The following is a 12304-nucleotide window of genomic DNA, read 5'->3' as shown; positions in this document are numbered from 1 at the left end:
ACTGCCGTGACGGCTGGCCAGCCTACCACACAGGTCCCAAGGAACACACACAGCCAGCCATAGACCAACAGATTTAATGTTATGTTGTAGTTTCCAGTGATGCCAAATGCAGCTGCAATTGTGTTTCAGGGAGAAGCCAAGTGGGGCTGGCTGTCCCCGCAGCCTGGTGCCACTCCTGGGCCCCTGTGCAGCCCCAGTAGATGCTGTCCTGTGGTGGTGGGGCCTGGCCTCACCTCCAGTTACCCTGTCCCATCGGTGTCCTTGGAGTTCAGTGTGCAAGACTTTTCTGTCTCCATCTGAAGCCTCTTAACTCTGCTCATCGGCTCTCTGGCCTCGTCCTTTGGAAGATTCACTGAATCGCTAATGAAAGTAACTCCCCAAAGCAACAACAGAGTACTAGTTAACTGGCACTGTGGTGTCAAAAGGCACAAGGGCACTGTGGCTTAACTTTTTTTTTTTTTTTTTTTTTTTTTTGCTGGATCCCAAGAGATGCACATTATGTGTAAAAGGGATCTGGCAGGAGGTTACATTTGCAGAGTAATCATCTTGGGGCAGTTTGGCCAGGATTGCCTGATTCTTTAACATCTGGATTTTCATCACTGCCGTCCTCCAGAGGTTTAAGTTGCTGGCACGTGGTCAGTGGTGATCAGTCTAAAAAGGGGTGAGACAGTTAAGTCTGGGCTCGGCCATGCTACGCTGCAAAGTGTCCCTCAGGGTGTTGCCTCCCTTAGGCCACTGGCCCACTGTGCACTAGAGAAAGGTGGTCTCCAGTGCTTGGTGTGGCTTCTCCCCCCCTGGATAAGGTGACATTCAGTAGGGAAAGAGTCCTGACTCCAGTGCGGAGTTGAAAATCATCCCACATGTTCATGAAGAACACTGTGGGTTAGGTTTGTTGCCTGGCACTGGTCAGGACAGGGTGGTTTCTGAAACTTGAGTTTCCATTGGCCTTTCCTGTCATCTCTTCACACCCAGCAAAAGGAATCTCACGCTCCCGGCAGAGCTCTGGCTTCAGTCTTTCTTGAGGGGAGAATTGTGTTTTGATTCAGTATCAATTTGGCAATTCTAACCTTGACGTTCTTAAAATTTAAAGGAGAGTTAATAAAGAACGATTATCTGTTCAGTTTGCTAAGATCAAACTTGTAATAAAGGATTTTTTTTTTTATCATACGCTAAACCAAGTAGAAGAGTGTGCTGTTCACGTGTTACGTGGCTCACGTGCACCTGAAGCGCCACACAGCAAGGCCACCTGGCTCCTGGGGTTAAGTCACTGCCACCGTCGGGCCCTCTTCAGTAAGATCTGCCGGTCTGAGAGCTTCTCCATTTTTAAATAATAGCTAGACTGAACTTCTGTGACTAAATAAAGACTTCACATTAACCATATTTTATAAAGTTTTCCACTACAACCACTAGTTAACCTAAAACCTTAGTGCATGAAGAACTGAATCACGGTAGGCTCTGTGCTGCCATTTGCCTTCTGGTCTCCACGGCAGCGCACAGCCGGGCAGCAAAACGTGTCCAGTTGAAAGGCGGGGTCTGCGCCTCCACGCACTAGACACCGCTGCGGCACCTGGGAATGATGGGCCCGGTCAAGTCGGCGAGTCTCCTCTTCCTCACTGGAAAGGAATGAGAGAAGATGTAAGCTGGCTGAGCCTGCAGACAGGAGCCACCGCCATCTAGGCCAGGCACCGCGAGGCTGCTCGCTGATGTCGTCAGCAACTTCGAAGCCTCTGGTTTTTAAAGGACTGTTTTAAGCCCTCTGGTTCATCAGCACTTGGTGACAAGGGTCTGTGGCAATGTAGACCTGTTCGTAAATTCCTTCTAAGTGGGCAGACACACAGGCCCACTTCACTCAGCTCATCTTTTCCCTCAGCCTGCAGAGGTCCCGTAGCTGAAGATCTTTACTGTGGTCAGGCAAGAGCTAGGATCCGTTGCTCTTAACGACACTAGTGTCATGACCTGTGAAGCCATTTCTCCAGCTCTCCAGGAGCACCCCCTCCCCCCGTGGCCACCTGTCTACATAAACAATGCATCCCCCAATGCGTAACCTTGATGTTTTCCCAGGGACAAGGCAATTTATGCTTAAACACTGTTCATGAATCAGAGTAGCGAAATGCCATAAAGAGGAAGGCAGTAGCCAGGAAGTCAGAGGCCAGAGAGGTAAGGAGGTCCTTTGCTTGTAACGGGAGAGTGCTCTGAAATGCATTATGGTGTGTGCAAGCCAGATCAGCCACAAGGCAAAGGGGTCAGAAAGCCTGGAGCCGGAAGGTGGCAGTAAGGGCCCTGCTGGTGTGGCAGAGACAGGAAGCCATTGCTCTGCGAAACAAGTCTGTCTGCACTTAGATGTCGTCCAGTTCCCGAGCTGAGATGGTAGACGGTAGGCAGGCGGCTGCAGATCGATGTGCGTGAGCTGCAGCCAGAACCCAGGGGAAGCTGGGGGACGTTCTCAGGGGCTCACAGGTCACTGTTGTGGGGTTAGAGTTCAGTCTGTTCCTGAGCCCCTACCTCCACCCCTGGGTCAAAGAATAATGAATGCAGATCTAGGCGTGTCATCTCCGATTCCTGGAAAAATGGAAGTCAAGACAGCTCGGAGGAGGATGTGCAGGAACTCCTCCCAGAAGAGCAGAACTTCGCCCCAAGTGACCAGAGTGCCCATGAGAGCCTTTTAAGCCTCCCCGCGTTAGCTATGCAGCCATGCCCTGGCCTTGCGGGAGCCTTGCGGGAGCCCCTCCAGTGATTCTAGGATGTTGGTGCTGCCACCAGTCCCAGCATGGCAGAGAGTCCATTCATTGCTTACGGCAGTAAAGCAAGTGCCCGTGACATGTCTGTACTCTCACCGCGGCACCTTCCTGTGTGCAGCCTGGCCTCGGCCATGGGGGGCTCACATCACTGTACCTCACCTAGTCCTTACAGCCTTTCTGTGGAGGAGAGGAGAGAGCCATGGTCTCAGAGCTAGTGGCGAGAGCCAGGACTGAAACCCAGGTCCTCAGCCTGCGGCTGGTGGGACAGGCAGGGACCCCGCGTGTTTTTTCCTCAGTACACACTGGGCTGAGTGTGTGCACAGTACTATGTGGGGAGAAAGGGAAGGCAGCCATGGGACCAGCTGTTCGTTCTTCCCGTTTTAGTGGTGAAGGAAGTGCAATCAAGAGGGGAAAGTAACTTGCCCCAAGTTAGGATAAAGAAGCGACAGAACTGGGAGTAAGAGCCAGGTGTCCCGGCGTTCAGTCTGCTGTTTATTGTTGCTACAGCCAGAGACTTGTCTGTTGTCAGCCAGAGGAATCCCGAGCCGCCTGGCCTGGCCTCACTCTGCTACCTGAAGCCCCGTACCACTGCCCGTCGAGTGGACCGTCGTGTCTTCGGGAAAGCACTTCTGTCATGTATTCAACAGCATTTATGGAGGGCGCTCGTGAGAGCACAAGAACCAAAAATAAAGTCAAACAGGAAAGCAAGTTACACAGACTGCACATGTGCCGAACTGTAGCAGGTCCCCCGGCAGGGCTCCCCGAAGTGGCCAGCTCGTCCTGGGCTGGGCAGGCACGGTGAGAGGGGAAATGGCCTTTATAGGCAAGCTTGGTCCTGGGTCGCTGGAACTACCTGCAATGGGTGGTACATCGTGGCAAGGGGCCAGCTTGCCCGGGGACGTTGACAGGCACCTGGCAGAACCACTTCCAGATGACCATCATGCACACAGGATGGGACCAGCTCTTGGTGTGAACAGTGTAGGCTGTACAGCCAGGCTGCTGGTTCGAATCCCAGTTCTGCCTGTGGGCTGTGGGCACTTCTGCTGGCATCTCTAGACCTCTGTGCCCGTACTATAGGATGGGGGAACAGCAGCACTCCCTCCCCCAGTGTGAGGAGGGTGACGGGAATATATCAGAGAGACGTGGCCAGAATGGCATGGACACACACTATGTGCTGTGTAAGTATCAGCTACCGCTACCAAGGGACCTGGAGACCGCGGAGAAGCTGAACTTGAGAGCACCTGCAGCCAGAACGGGCGCTGAGCAGAGCGGAGTGGAGACAAGCATTGGGATGAGCTGGTGAGGTGCCCACCCAGCTGGGGGGCCTGGGGAGCGCAGTGGGTGCCTAGCATGAGATTGGGTGCTGGGCCTGGCAGGAAGGTGCTGGCTGGGGTCAGGGTGGCCCCCACATTTCTGGCTTGGATGGCTGTGAGGAAGTCCAGTGTCTCTTTTTGAGATGGTTTTGGGGGATCCAGAAGTTTCACTTCTGGACAAATGCCCAGATTTGAAATGCGTTTGTCAGAGTTGTCTGTACCCCTGTGTGCACTGCAGCATAGTTTACTATCATCACGATGCAGCATCAACCAGCATGTCCCTCAGCAGGCGAGTGGGTAAAGACAATGTGGTAGATACACATATGCGGAATGCTATTTGCCTTAAAAAGAAGGGAATCTGGGGCCGGTGTTGTGGCGAAGCAGGTTTAGCTGCCACCTGTGACCCCAGCATGCATATGGGTGCCCATTTGTGTGCCAGCTGTTCTTCCAATCCAGTTCCCTGCTAATGGCCTGGAAAAAGCAGATAGCCAAGTGTTTGGGGTCCCTGCCACCCACATGGGAGACATGGATGCAGCTCCTGGCTTTGGCCTGGCCCAGCCCTGGCTGTTGTGGCCATCTAGGGAGTGAACCAGCAGATGGAAAAATCTGTCTCATTCTGTCTCCCTCTAACTCTTAAAAAATCTGTCATTTTGCAACATCATGGGTGGAGCTGGGGAACATAGTGGGTGCAAGGAGCCAGGCACAGAAAAACAAAAGCCACGTGTTCTCACTCGTGTGAAGCCAAAAACAGCACTGCCAGAAGCAAAGCAGAAAGGTGGTGGAGGCTGGGGCTGTGGGGAGCTGACGGTCAAAGCAGATGATCTCAGGAGGGGCAGGAAGAATAGTTTTTACATCTCTGGCGTAGCACAGTAAATATGGCCAATAATAGTATATTGTGAAGTTCAAGTTGCTCGAAAGGCAAATTTCAAACGTTCTCCAGAAAAATGAGTACTTGATGGGATGGGGACGCTGGGTGGCTGGCTTTAATGAGCCCACCTTGTATTCATGACTCAGAACATCACTGATGTGACAATTCTAAATCATCAGCTTATAATAAAAATCGGTAATGAGGGGTCCTGTGCCTGGGGTGTTGGTAGAAAGCTCTTCCTGGGGAACGTGGGAAAAGAGCGGCCTTCCCAGGAAGGATGGCTTCCGCACCCCACCCCCAGTGTCCTAACGTGGGGGCCGTCTGGAGGCCTGGAGAGGCGTGCCTGGCCAGATCTCAGCTATAAATAGTGTGCAGATAGGAGCCGTCTCAGGCACTGCTGGGGGAAACATAGGTGGGGATCCACGGCTGGGCTCCTCCCTGCCACCAACCCACCCACCGCACCTTGCCACCGGCAGTCAACACAGAACACCTGCCCTTAAAGAGCTCGGTGCGCAGGCACAGTGTGGGCAGGACCAAAGGGCACCCGTCTGCAGGTGCACTGGCTGACCTGGTGGCCTTGGGGACTGAATGTCCCCCAAGGAGGAGCCCGCTGGCCTCATAGGCAAGCAAAGCCCAAGCCTCCCAGAGACCCAGCCATGGGCCCAGAGCCAGCACAGAGCAGGTGGGAGTGAGCTGGGGAACCCGAGCAGCCTGCTCCCTTCCCTTCCGGGCCTGTGCTCCCTGCTAACAGCGTGGTCTCCAGTCGTGGGGAGGGGCCAGGAGGAGGCTGGGGAAAGCTGGAAGCCCCTGTGCTTGGTCGCCCCATTGAGAGCAGGATGAAAACCCTGGGCTGACAGCAAGCCAGGAGGGAGCCGAGGGGCATGGATTGGCTTCTGGAGCTGGAACTCCCACAGTGCCAACTGGCAGCCAGCATGCCGCCTGTGACCCCTGTGTGGACTGTGCTAATTCCTTGTGCAGGAAGCCCTTGGGGTGACCCTGCCCCCGTTCCCACTTCTACCTGCCCCACTCACCAAACCTGAGTGTGGCAGTCAGGGCGCTGGGCTCTTTGGGAGCACCCTGGGCATGCCAGTGCTGTCGCTTCTGCCTGCCTCCCTCCTGGTACCAGCTCCCCCCACTCTTTGAGGCCTTTCTGTCTCCCTGTGAACCGAGTCCCCCTGCCTGCATCTGTACCCCTAGCGCCCCTCCGAATGCTTCCTGGAGTCCCTGCAGGAACGCCTCCTCGCCTCCTCCACGCACCCACCCACCTCTTCCTTTCAAGGCTGGCTGGGTCCCTCCTGCCCCCCGCACCCAGGATGCTTCGCTGAACTGGCTTCTGGCCCCATCCATCATTTCCTCACTTTGTTTGGACAGACTTTGCAGGCATTCTTGATTTTTTAGGCATGTCTCTGAGGATTTTTTTTCCCCTAAAAGGTGAAGATTCTCGAATCAGGGAACTGGCCTTGCTGCCACCCCTTATGTCACCTGGCACAGCCCAATGGCACACAAAAGCCGCCCAGAAAACGCTTGCTGTGACTAACAACGCTGACCTGACCAAGCCGCTGCACGCACTCCCCCACGCCTGGCTCCCCACTCCCGCCTCTGGCTGCAGCTTCCCTCGAAGGGAGTGGGAAGGACAAACTCTAGCTCCTTCCAGCTCCAGCTCTCTGGCTTCCTACAAAAGCCTGCATGGGTCCCCACGAGGGGAGTCAGGCCTGAGGTTTGGAATCACAGACCTGAGAGAGTCCCCAAAGACCATTTTGTCCCAGCCCTGGATGACCCTCTGGCCATCAGTGACTTCTGTCCCCAGAATAAAACCCCCAGACCACTGTGCCACTGGAGGACAAAGGCTGGGTTAGCCCAGGGGTAGGTACTATAGGAGAATCTTAACCAGGGCCGGAACGGTGGCATGGTGGGTAAAGCTGCCGCCTGCAACACCAGCCTCCCATATGGGCACCAGTTCGAGTCCCGGCTGTTCCACTTCTGATCCAGCTCCCTGCTAATGTGCCTGGGAAAGCAGCAGTGCTTGGGCCTCTGCACCCATGGGGAAGACCCAGAGGAAGCTCCTGGCTTCAGCCTGGCCCAGTCCAGGACATTGTGGCCATTTGGGGAGTGAACCTGCAGTTAGAAGATTCTCATTCTCTCCCCCACCCCTTTCAAATGATTAAGTCTAAAATATAACTTAATCTAACCTAGGAGGGAAACAAATGGGATATTACTGCAATACCAGAATAAAACTCGGGGCTCTCAAGTGCTGATTTGGCAGCCAGATCACACCCGGGCCAACAGGTTCACTGGCTGCCCTTCAACAAGTCACTGTCGCCGTCACCTGAGACACGATGACCATGATTACACTTGCTAGCTATTTGCGTTTGTTCCAAAAAAGGGCACTTCTGAGAAACCAAGACACCAGGAAGATTTTTTTTGACAGGCAGAGTTAGACAGTGAGAGAGAGAGTGAGAGACAGAGAGAAAGGTCTTCCTTTTTCTGTTGGTTCACCCCCAAGTGGCCACTACGGCTGGCGCCTTGCTGCCGGTGCGCTGCGCTGATCCAAAGCCAGGAGCCAGGTGCTTTTCCTGGTCTCCCATGCAGGTGCAGGGCCCAAGGACCTGGGCCATCCTCCACTGCCCTCCCGGGCCACAGCAGAGAGCTGGCCTGGAAGAGGGGCAACCGGGACAGAATCCAGTGCCCCAACCAGGACTAGAACCCGGGGTGTCAGCGCTGCAGGTGGAGGATTAGCCTAGGGAGCCGCGGCGCCTGCCAGGAAGATTTTTAAACATGGACTCTTCTAGATCAGGCTCTGGAAAGCAGGGGTACCTGGTGAGCCACGAATCACCAGCTCCTGGGACACCCTGGAGTGTGGGAGCCTCTGGCTTCAAATCCCAGAGTCCTCTAGGCCATCTAAAGTGTGTGCAGCTCTGAGCACTCGGGGTCTGGCCCTGACCGTGCACACCTACCCCTCAAATCCACTCTTCCAGCCTCAGACAATCACCAGCACGCAACACACTTGACCTTCGAATTGCACTCTAGGTACAGGCCCTTTGCATTTTACCGAAATCAGAAGGGTGTTGCAGCACAGGTGTGATTTTGAGAAAACACTCAGTGAAAATGCCCTCCTTTAAACACACGGTCATTCCGTCACTTCACCACAGATCTTGTTTAGCGAGAATAACCTAACTCAGTTTCTCTTCCTCTTGGTTCTGGGAGCCAGGGCTAAATAAACTGATCGATCATGTTCACAACACAGATCCGCTGCCTGTCTTCCTTTTGCTTTTTTCTCCTCTTGTTTCCCTATAGCCTTGTCAGTCAGACCGCCCTGTGTTGGGCACTGAATCGAGTTCTTTGTAGCACCAGCAGGAAGACGCAGTAAAACAACACAGAGCTTGTCAACAGTTGGCATCTAGAAGCAAGGTGCTGATTAAGTTTTCATGCAGCTGACTTGTGTATGCATCTGATGTCTGCTCATCATCAAGAAAGGCTGTGATGTCTTAGTGTTCTTTTTAGGAAAAAAATAAACTGTGCTTTTAACTGAGATTAAAACTGCTGTAACCTGCTTTACTTGACTACCAAGTCAAAATTTCAACTTTTGCCTTAAAAAGCCATGTGAAGGCCCCTACCCCGGGCTGGGGATTTTGGTGGCATCGCTGGGGTTAAAGCCAGAATATGGTCTGAAAGGACTCTGTGTTCAGAGAAGGGAGCTGGACAAGACTCCTGGTGCACAGAGGTCCTGCCAAAGCTCCTTGCCTTCCAGCGTGCGCGGGCCCCGCCTGGCCTCAGCTGTCCCTGGGGAGGGGAGGACTCAGCCCGCCCTCCTGAAGTCAGGGGCCTCCAGAGACGGGGCGCACATGTGGAAAACAAGGCAGATTCATTCAGCGTTAGAGTCAGGAGTTAGCTGGGGACTGCCCGGAGCCTGCGGATTCTCCCTGCCACACTCGGCGCAGGCGCAGGGAGCAGAGGGCCACTCACCAAGGTCGTTGTTGTTCATCATCGCGTTGGATGCCCGCAGCCGGGGCCCCTGCTGGGTAAAGTGGTAGCCGAATTTGAGAAGCGTCGTGTTTTTTTCCAACATGCTCACGATCTCCATTTCCACCTTGTTGCCCAGGGGCTGGCTCTTTGATAAAAAAAAAAAATTTTTTTTTTTCACTACATATTCCATGTGTACAAGCACCTAAGCCACCTGTCTACCCATAACCCCCCAGTGGTGGCGGGAGGTGGGGGTTAGCCCTTGCCCCAGAGCCTAGAGAGTTGAAGCCAAGAACCAAGAGCTGGGACTCCAACCCATCTCCTTTGGACGCCAAGAACAGCTCTTACCCTGCTCACCACAGCCGGTCCCTGAGCAGGTGTCCAGGTAAGAGCCCCACCTCAGAGGAATGTCCGGGGCACCTACCTAGTCTTGAGATTTTCAGAACCCTGCCGCCTGGGCTAGTCTGCGTGCTAATTAAACCAGGACCTCTGGGGTGGAGTTAAAAAAAAAAAAAAAAGAAAAAAAAGAAAAGAAAACAACTCCCCAGGTGATTCCAACATGCTGTCAAGGCTGATAACAAGTGATTTAGAGTCATGTCTTCAGCTGCTGAATGACGAGGCCCAGAGAAGGAACGGGATGTCAGGAATGCTGATGCTAGTTCTCCCCGTCCACAGTGGAGCCAGACAAAGATTAAGAGACCCAGAGAGGGGCCGGCGCTGGCATGGAGGGCGAGGCCGCTGCCTGCAGCACTAGCATCCTATATGGGCTCTGGTTGGAGTCCCGGCTGCAGATCCAGCTCCCTGCTAATGCACCTGGGAAAGCAACGGAGGGTGGCCCAAACACGTGGGCCTCTGCACTCGCGTGGGAGACCCGAGGAAGCTCCTGGCTTCGGATCGGCGCAGCTCCAGCTGTTGTGGTCCCTGGGGACCACAGTGGAGACAGAAAATCTCTCTCTTTCTCTCTGCTTTTCAAATAAATAAATAAATCATACAAAAAAAAAAAAAAAGACCCAGGGGAACCAAATGGGGGTTGGGATAGGTTGTCTTTGACACTGGGAGGAGCAGGAGAACAAACCTACGTCAGGAGGCAGTGCTCAGACACACAACAGTTCAACCCGAGACTGTCATGTGAGGGTGTCAGTCCTGGGTCACAGCCGTGGAAGGATGGCCGCAAACCATGAATGGAGAACAAACCGGGCCATGAAACAGGTTGTTTCAGTGTAAGGTTACCTGTATTTTTCACGTACATACATACAGCAAAGGAAAGTGTGGCAAGTACATTGGTAGTGGTGGAATTTGGAGGAAGTTTATTGTTGTTGTTTACTATGCATGGCCAAATAAAAAAACCCAGTCGTACATAGGTTCTGAAAGACCCAGGAAGAGAGCCAGTGTTATACTTCATGGCCAAAGACTGAACATTTTCCCCCTAAGATTCAGAATAAGACAAGGATGTTTGTTTTCACCAACACTGTACTGGGAGTCCTCACAGGACAGTTAAACAAGACAAAGAAACAAAAGGCAGACATCCGAGTGGAAGGAGAAAGCAAAGCCATCTCTGGTTCTCAGATGATTTGATGTTGTATTTAGAAAATCCTGAGGGAGCTACCTCCTGTCCCCCAAATTAGTGCTAAGAAGTTCAGCAACATTACAAAATCAGATTTCTACACACTAGCAATAAGCAATTTAAAAACGAAGTCGAGAGAATAATTCATTTACAATAATGTCAAAAGAATAAAATGCTTAGGAAAAAGTTTAGCAAAAGAAGACTTCCAGAAAACTACAAAACAGCATTGGGGCCGGCGCCGTGGCTCACTAGGCTAATCCTCCACCTGCGGCGCCGGCACCTCGGGTTCTAGTCCCAGTCGGGGCGACAGATTCTGTCCTGGTTGCCCCTCTTCCAGGCCAGCTCTCTGCTGTGGCCCAGAAGTGCAGTGGAGGATGGCCCAGGTCCTTGGGCCCTGCACCTGCATGGGAGACCAGGAGGAAGCAGCTGGCTCCTGGCTTCGGATTGGCGCAGTGCACCAGCCATAGCGGCCACTTGGGGGGTGAACCAATGGAACGGAAGGAAGACCTTTCTCTCTCTCTCTATCATTGTCAAACTCTTCCTGTCCAAAAAAAAAAAAAACAAAAAAACAAAACAACAACAACAACAACAACAAAACCAGTATTGGAAGACACCAAATACTTAAATAAAACATCCCATATTCATGGGTCAGAATATAAAATTGTTGGAATATTATCAAATTAATCTAGAGAGTCAGTTTTATCCTCATCAAAATTCCAGCTGTTTTCTTGTCTTAGAAACTGGAGAAGCTGAGATCCTAAAACGCTTATGAAAGTGCAGTGGACCTAAAACAGACAAACTATCTTGAAAAAGAAGAAAAAAGTTGGAGAACTCACACTTTCTGATCTTAAAGTTACTAGAAATCCACAGTAATTAAACCTTTATGATAATAGCATAAGGTAGACATATAGATTATGGAAAATAATTGCGAGTCCAGAAATAAACCTATACATCTGTGGCCGGTGCTGTAGCATAGTGGATAAAGCCGCTGCCTGCAGCATTGGCATCCCATATGGGCACCGGTTCAAGTCCTGGCTGCTCCACTTCTGATCCAGCTCCTTGCTGATGCACCTGGGAAAGCAGTGGAAAATGATCCAAGTCTTTGGGCACCTGTACTCACGTGGGAGACCTGGAAGAAGCTTTTGGCTCCTGGCTTCGGACTGGGCCAGCTCAGGCCATTGTGGCCATTTAGGGAGTAAACCAGTGGATAGAAGATCTCGATCTCTCTCTCTCTCTCTCTCTCTCTGCCTTTCAAATAAATAAGTAAATCTTTAAAACAAAATCCATACATCTATGGGCAGTTGCTTTTCAAAAAGAGCATCAAGACAATTCAGTGGGGGAAAGAAAGACCATTTCAAGAAATGTTGCTGAGATACCTGGATATCCACATGCCAAAGAATGGATTTATTTGTATATATGAAGTACATGAAGTTTGTATACCTTAAATAAAAGGTTTTTAGGTTAAAAAAAAAGAACAGATTTAGACTTTTGCCTTACACCATACATACAAATCAACTCAAAACCTAAATGTAAGAGCCAAAACTACAAAACTCTTAGAAGAAAATTTTCATGACCTTGGCAATGTTTTTAAGGTATGGCACTTAAAGCACAGACAACAAAAGGAAAAACAGGTAAGTTGGATTGCACTTCAAAGGACTCTGTAAGGAAACTGAAAATCCAACACAGAGAATGAGGAAAATGATGTAAGTCATGTATTTGGCAAGGACCAGTATCCAGAATATACGAAGAACTCTTGGGATTTGACAGGAAAATGAATCAGTTAAAAATGGGCAAAAAATTTGAACAGTATTTCTCTAAAGAAGATAGGCAAATGGCTAATAAGATGCACATCATTAATAAT

The 12304-nt window shown here is 51.6% G+C and overlaps 1 protein-coding gene across 2 annotated transcripts in view; it reads right to left on the bottom strand.

Annotated features, from left to right (window-relative positions):
• Positions 1–58: 58 nt before the first annotated feature.
• Positions 59–12304, bottom strand: part of TMOD1 (tropomodulin 1) — an 84837-nt gene continuing 72591 nt past the window's right edge. For both annotated transcript variants that reach the window (XM_051856318.3, XM_089318688.1), the window contains 2 exons: positions 8883–9027; positions 59–1613 (listed from right to left, as the gene is read on the bottom strand). In XM_051856318.3, the coding sequence (XP_051712278.1) occupies positions 1549–1613; positions 8883–9027 (210 nt within the window). In that variant the 3' untranslated portion in view covers positions 59–1548. The remainder of the gene's footprint in view (positions 1614–8882; positions 9028–12304) is intronic.

The sequence above is a fragment of the Oryctolagus cuniculus genome, chromosome 1 (genome assembly GCF_051225735.1).
Source record: "Oryctolagus cuniculus isolate XC-2025 breed Fujian yellow rabbit chromosome 1, ASM5122573v1, whole genome shotgun sequence".
Classification (NCBI taxonomy): Eukaryota; Metazoa; Chordata; class Mammalia; order Lagomorpha; family Leporidae; genus Oryctolagus; species Oryctolagus cuniculus.
This window is presented reverse-complemented; position numbering and strand designations above follow the sequence as displayed.